Source organism: Corvus brachyrhynchos, unplaced genomic scaffold (genome assembly GCF_000691975.1).
Source record: "Corvus brachyrhynchos isolate BGI_N302 unplaced genomic scaffold, ASM69197v1 scaffold12, whole genome shotgun sequence".
NCBI classification, from domain to species: Eukaryota; Metazoa; Chordata; class Aves; order Passeriformes; family Corvidae; genus Corvus; species Corvus brachyrhynchos.
This window is the reverse complement of record NW_008237885.1, coordinates 1749213-1755274: the sequence shown is the minus strand read 5'-3', so window position 1 is coordinate 1755274 and position 6062 is coordinate 1749213. Positions and strand designations below refer to the sequence as shown.

At 46.8% G+C, this 6062-nt stretch overlaps 1 protein-coding gene across 1 annotated transcript in view; it reads left to right on the top strand.

The window, feature by feature from the left end:
* Positions 1 to 2667: 2667 nt before the first annotated feature.
* Positions 2668 to 6062, top strand: part of DNAJC3 (DnaJ heat shock protein family (Hsp40) member C3) — a 30524-nt gene continuing 27129 nt past the window's right edge. The window contains exon 1 of the mRNA XM_008632405.2: positions 2668 to 2850. Coding sequence (XP_008630627.1) covers positions 2769 to 2850 — 82 coding nt within the window. The 5' untranslated portion in view covers positions 2668 to 2768. The remainder of the gene's footprint in view (positions 2851 to 6062) is intronic.

Below are 6062 nucleotides of genomic sequence, written 5' to 3'. Positions count from 1 at the left end.
AAGCTTGTTGCTGTTCAGGGCCCCAATGGAAATCGTTCTTCTTGTGGGTAACCAGGTAAAGAGGACTCACAATCTGGCTATACTCAGGAATATGCATCCTCCAAACACCTATGGCACCTGGGAAAGCTTGCATCTCCTTCTTGTTGGTTAGTGGAGCCATTGCTGTGATCTTATTGATGACCTCGGTGGGAATCTGATGCTGTCTGTCTTACCATTTCACTCCCAGGAACTGGATCTCTTGAGCAGGTCCTTTGTCTTTGCTCTTCTTGATGGCAAAACCAGCTTCCAGGAGAATTTGGATGATTTTCTCTCCTTTCTCAAACACTTCTGTTGCAGTGTTCCCCCACACAATGATGTCATCAATGTACTGTAAATGTTCTGGAGCCTCATCCTTTTCCAGTGCAGTCTGGATCAGTCCATGGCAAATGTGCTTCCACCCCTGGGGCAGTCAGTTCCAGGTATACTGCACACCCCTCCAGGTGAAGGCAGGAATTTCTACCGAGACCTTGGCCCCACGTTGGGTGCCACCAATTATTTGTGCTGGTTTGGGCAAATTTGGAAATATATCCTCTGAGAGAAGGCAGGTTACGATCATCCCTCCCCCCACCAGGTTCGAGAAAAAAAAAAAGAATTTTCCTCGGAGGAAAGTGAAAGAGGTAAAACTATTTAACAAATACACAGGAAAAAGATACTGATGCTAAATAATGAAACCTTTCGCTGTAGAGAGAAAACCTGGGAAAATTTCAGAGTCCTTCCGTAGTCTCTCTCTCCCTCTCCTTGGAGCTGGGACGGGGTGGTGGGGCCACCTCCAGGGCCAAGGCCTCGGTGGAAATTCCTCCCGATGTATTCTGATGTTGAAACAGTCCAGCAGAGAAAAAGGAAACAAACAAAGTCCCAGGAAAACAAAAGTTCAACTATCAGTCTCTCTCTGGAGAAAAAGAAAGCCAAACACTGGCTGGAAAGCAAGCTGCTTCCTCCCGCTCCCGCCGCTGCAGAAGCAGACAGGTTTTATCTCTGTGTCCTTGGAACATGAAAACAAACTGCAAACCGCTTTGAAAAAGTACACTTTTCTCTCTCCCCTTTCAGGCTCAGTTTAAAGGCATAGAAAGGCACAAAATTAATTTCTGGGCATAGAGCAGCGATATGGGATACAACATCATAAAGTGACCCCAAGAGAGTCCCTAATATAAATTATTTATCCAAAAATGAAACAATTTGAAATAATTTGAAGCAATGAACAACTGGGCACATAGGGGATTAGATTTACTGTGATAGCTGAGAACATCGTAATTTCATTTTGAAAAAAGAGGAAGACAAATCCCCCAAAAATATTTGTTAGATTGCATGCTGTCCTACATGGTCTTTCAGTTTAAAAAACCACAGTCATAGAATAGCCTGGGTTGGAAAGGATCTTAAATACCATCTAGTTACAACACCCCTGCCATGGGCAGAGACATGTTCTACCAGACCAGGTTGCACAGAGCCCCATCAAGCTTGGCCATGAACTCTGTCAGGGATGAGGCATCCACAACATCTCTGGAAAACTTGTTTTAGTGTCTCGTCACCCTCACAGTAGAGAATTTTTTCTTAATATCTAATATAAGCCTACTCTCTTTCAGTTTAAAGCCACTTGAGGGTGGTCACAATGTGCCACTGCTGGACTCAAGAGACCATGAACTGTCACCAATCCCTTCCATTACAAAGAGCACAGGGACTTGTGGTCCTTTTGCATCAAGCAGAGCATCACCAGCTAGGCAGGGGAGGTGATTGTCCTGCTCTGCTCTGCAGTGGTGTGGCCTCACCTTGAATGCTATGTGCAGTTTTGAGTGCAACAACATAAGAAAGACATTAAGCTATTAGAGGGTGTCCAAAGAAGGGCCATGAGGATGAAGGGCCTTGAGGGGAAGCCATACGAGGAGCAGCTGAGGTCACTTGGTCTGTTCAGCCTGGAGGAGACTGAGGGGAGACATCATTGCAGTCTACAACTTCCTCATGAGGGGAACAGGAGGGGCAAACACCGATTTCTTCTCTGTCTCATGACTAGTGCCAGGACCCGAGGGAATGGCCTGAAGTTGTGTCAGGGGAGGGTCCGGGTGGGTATTTGGGAAAAGAGTCTGTTCGGCCTGAAGTTGTGTCAGGGGAGGTTCGGGTTGGATATTAGGAAAAAGTTTCTTCACTGAGAGGGTGGTTGGGCACTGGAACAGGCTCCCCAGGAAAGTGGTCACAGCACCAGCCTGACAAGAGTTCAAGAAGCCTTTGGACAGCGCTCTGAGGCACATGGTGTGACTCCTGGGGATGCCCTGTGCAGGGCCAGGAGTTAGACTCAATGATCCTGATGGATCCTTCCTAGCTAAGGAAATTCTGTGCTTCTGTGATAAGGCAAGACTATTTCCCAGTCCGATTTTCATTCTCCGTAATTCTCTGGGCAAATTGTTAACCATTTCTGACTCTCGGGATGTCAAGATGAGCAGAGCGGGAGTGGGCAAAGAGACATGAGATGAAATGTACATGGAGACAGGCACACGCCGAGTGTGCCCTTTCAGCGGGCGGCCCGGGGCGGGGCGCCACCATCTCTGAAGAAGGCCCGCGCCGCCATGTTTAGTGAGGGCACCGGGCTCACGTCCGGCGCCAGGCGGGGGCGGGCGCGCGCGGCGCGGCCAATCAGCGTCGCCCACGACCCTCCCCGGAGGAGCTGGAGCTGCCGGTCGGTTGGGTCGGGCCCGGAGCCGCCACTGTCGGGACGGGGGGCGGCGGCGGAGGAGGAGGAGATGGGGTCCCCCGCTGCCTCTGCCGGGCGCCTGGGCTCCGCGCTGTCCTTCCTGCTCGTGCTCCTCGACCTACAGTACCAGGGTGAGCCGGGTCGGGGTCCTTGTGGGAGTGCGGTGAGAGGGGGGCTGTGCCGCTCCCGTCCGCGGCCCACCGGGGTTGGGCCCGCAGCCGTGGTGGGTGGGAGCCCTCCCTCCGTCCCTCCTGCCGGGCTCTCGATCGGGGCTGCGCGGTGTCTGCCATGGCGGCGGGACACACTCACTCCCCCCCCGCCTCCCCCCGCCCGTGTCGTCTTGAGGCGGGGGAATATTTCGGGAAAGGGTGTGAGGAGGGAGGTACAGCGCTGCCACCTCATCACGCGGGGCGAAGGGTGCGTAACGAGGGCACCGCCGCTGCCGGTGACCTGTTGGGGTTTATCGGAGTTCCCGGGGGTGCGGTGGCTCGCTGTGTGTGCGCTTCGCGCTGCCCGGCCTGCTCGCGGGCGGGCTGAGGCTGTCGCCAGCGGCTGTGAGGCCTCGGGTGCCGTGGTGTCCTCGAGTGCAGCTGTGTGACAGCATCGGCCGTTCTGTGCTAGCCGTGCATTTCTCACTCCGGTGTGGATTTTGTGTCGTTCCTAAGTTGAAAGGCTTCTCCAGTGGCCTTTCTCAGCCGCAGCCAGTATTAGTACCACACTTAGAGATTCGCTGAGGCTTTTGATGCTTGCGTTGAATTTGTTCCGTTTTTGTTTTGTTGTTATGGTTTCTGTTGTTCTTTTTTTTTTTTCCCCCTCTCACCATTAGTATTTGAAGTTTAGCTTATCTGCGCTTTGTGCAGCTTGTTTACTTTCACAGTACCCTGTCAGCAACACCTGTGTAACCAGACTTCTATTCACAGGCTTCTGTTAAATTTCTAACTCTGTTATACAGTGGTGGTTACAGTCAGGGTTTCACCTGAGGGACGTTCTTCACTTCCACGTCCTTCAGTTCCATTTCCATCTGGTGGCAGATGGAAGTGGAACTGAAGCTGTCAATAGTCAGAAAAAGTCTGTGGGCTTAAGTAAGATAGAGGTTAGCCTTAAAAATTCAGTTGATATACTAAATTAAAGAATAGTTCAGCTGGCCAGGTGGGAACAGGAACATACTGTGGCAAAGACAACTCTGCATTAGACCATGTACTGTGGTGTCAGATTGCCTTTTTTTTTTTTTTTTTTTTTTAATATGCATTCTGGTAATGTTAGAAGACAAATAACTTGTGTCAGAGTATACTGTTGGGTTTTTTCCCCTGTGAGATTGTGGTAGTGGTGCTCCTGCTGAGGGTTCTTTGTTTAGAGTTGCCAGCCTATTTCAAGTATGTGGTTTAATGGCTATTTGAGCTTACCACATTTCCTAATTTGGGGGACATTTTCTGAACTTCAGCTAATAAAGATGTAGAGTACAGTAATAGAATGAGAAGTGGTAGTACTGGATTTTATTTACTGAATTTACTAACCTCTTAGTTCATGAGTTAATTTTTCAGAATGTGTAGTTAGAGAAGTTTTTGGGGGATGTATGTTATTTAAGTATCTAGATTTTGTTTTTCCCCATGGATATTACTGGTCTTTGAGCTCAAAGGTGTTCATAGTCACATTTAAATTCGTATCTTGATGTCTTGGTAATAGAAGTCTGCCTTGTGTCATCTGATTCACAAATATGTGAAAGAGTTATTCTGTATTAACTTTTGTATCTTACGGTTGATGTCAGTGAATGCTATTTATATCTGGCTGGTAAATACACTCAGTAAAAACGTTTTTGATTCCTTCTCTTCACCCCAGTTTGTGATGAATTTGGCACAGATCCTCTCTTGGGAAGATTAATTCTTCATTGCTGTTTATCCACACTAATCACAACAAAAAGAGGTGACTGAGGAGGAATAAAGGAGAGTTCATTTTCCTCCTCGTAGTAGAAGAAAGGAAGTGTAATATGGGGAAGAATAAATGGGCTCTGAGTATACAGTGCTAAGTTAGTTACTGTCAGACCACAAGCATTAAGTGTTTCTTTTCCTCCCCCCACCTTTTGTTTTCACCCTAAGTTTGGCAGCTTTTTTTGTTTGTTTGTTTTTTTTCTTGGCCCCAAATAGCAAAGGCTGCTTGAGGGCGGGGCTTTTTTTTGTCTGCCAGTCTTTACTGTATTTACCAACTTCCTTTGCAAAGGGAGGGAGCAAACACTTGACGGGTGGAAGTTACACATGGCTCAACTGGATACTCTGAGGCTCCTTGTAAACCTCAGAACTGTTGCTTCTGAAACTGTCGTTGCTTGCCCAGTCTTACTTAGTTCAGTGTAGTTCTTGAAAATCACGTTTGCAAATATACCCAGAGTAAAAACCAAACCTGTTTAAAAATAACAGTGAACTTATGATTCAGGGTCATTCTGATAAAAAAATGTTGCAAAAGCAGGATCTCCCACTTGGCTGACAAGATAAGGCAATCATTAAGCTCCTCTATGGGGGGGGGAAAAAAAGGTTGAGATGAATGTCATTAAGATTAGTGACATGCATGCTGCTTCTTTGTCGTTGAAACAGCTGGTTTTGGTACACAGTGGGAACTAACTCTGTTTATTTTCATAGTCTTGTTACTCGGCTTGGGAACAAGATTTAGAAAAAATAGGTGGAAATTCTATGGTGGGGGGGAAACAGGAGCATGTAGGCAAATGTAACATCTTGAAACTGTTCTCAGGTTGCAGGGCTTTCTTGAGTTTTTTTCAGTGTGGATGGGACTGATTATACAAGGACAGTTGAAGTCTGTAGACTTAGGTGCCTATGTATTAGCCCCAATTATTCTAGTAAAACAAAAATCCTACTAGGAAGTTAGAATTTATTTGAAGTGAGTGTATTTAACTGGAAAAACAGGCTAGCTGCACCTGCTTATCTTCCCTGTTCCTTCTGTTGTCCTTTGTGCTGTCAGGGCTAGTACCAATTATCAGGGAATAATTTGGGGGTTTGTGTTTGTTTGGTTTTTTGGTGTGGGTTTGGTTTTTGTTTGGTTTTTTTTTTTTGACTCATAGTCTCTTGCCCCAGTGCAAGGACTACAGGCTCTGAATTTATCCAGAATATTTGACTTAATTTGACAGCTGGGGCTTGTGTGTGTGGTTGTTTGAGGCCCAAGGTGAATGCTTAACAATTAGGCAGTCTTTAAAAATGATATTCAAATTAATATGCATGGAAGTTTTAAAAAATAAATGGTATGGTTGCATATCTCTTGTGTAAATTTAGTTTCTTGGTGGAGCATGCAGAGTTTCTTCAGCTGGGCCCTTGGTATGCAGCTCACCAATGTGTATCTGTTG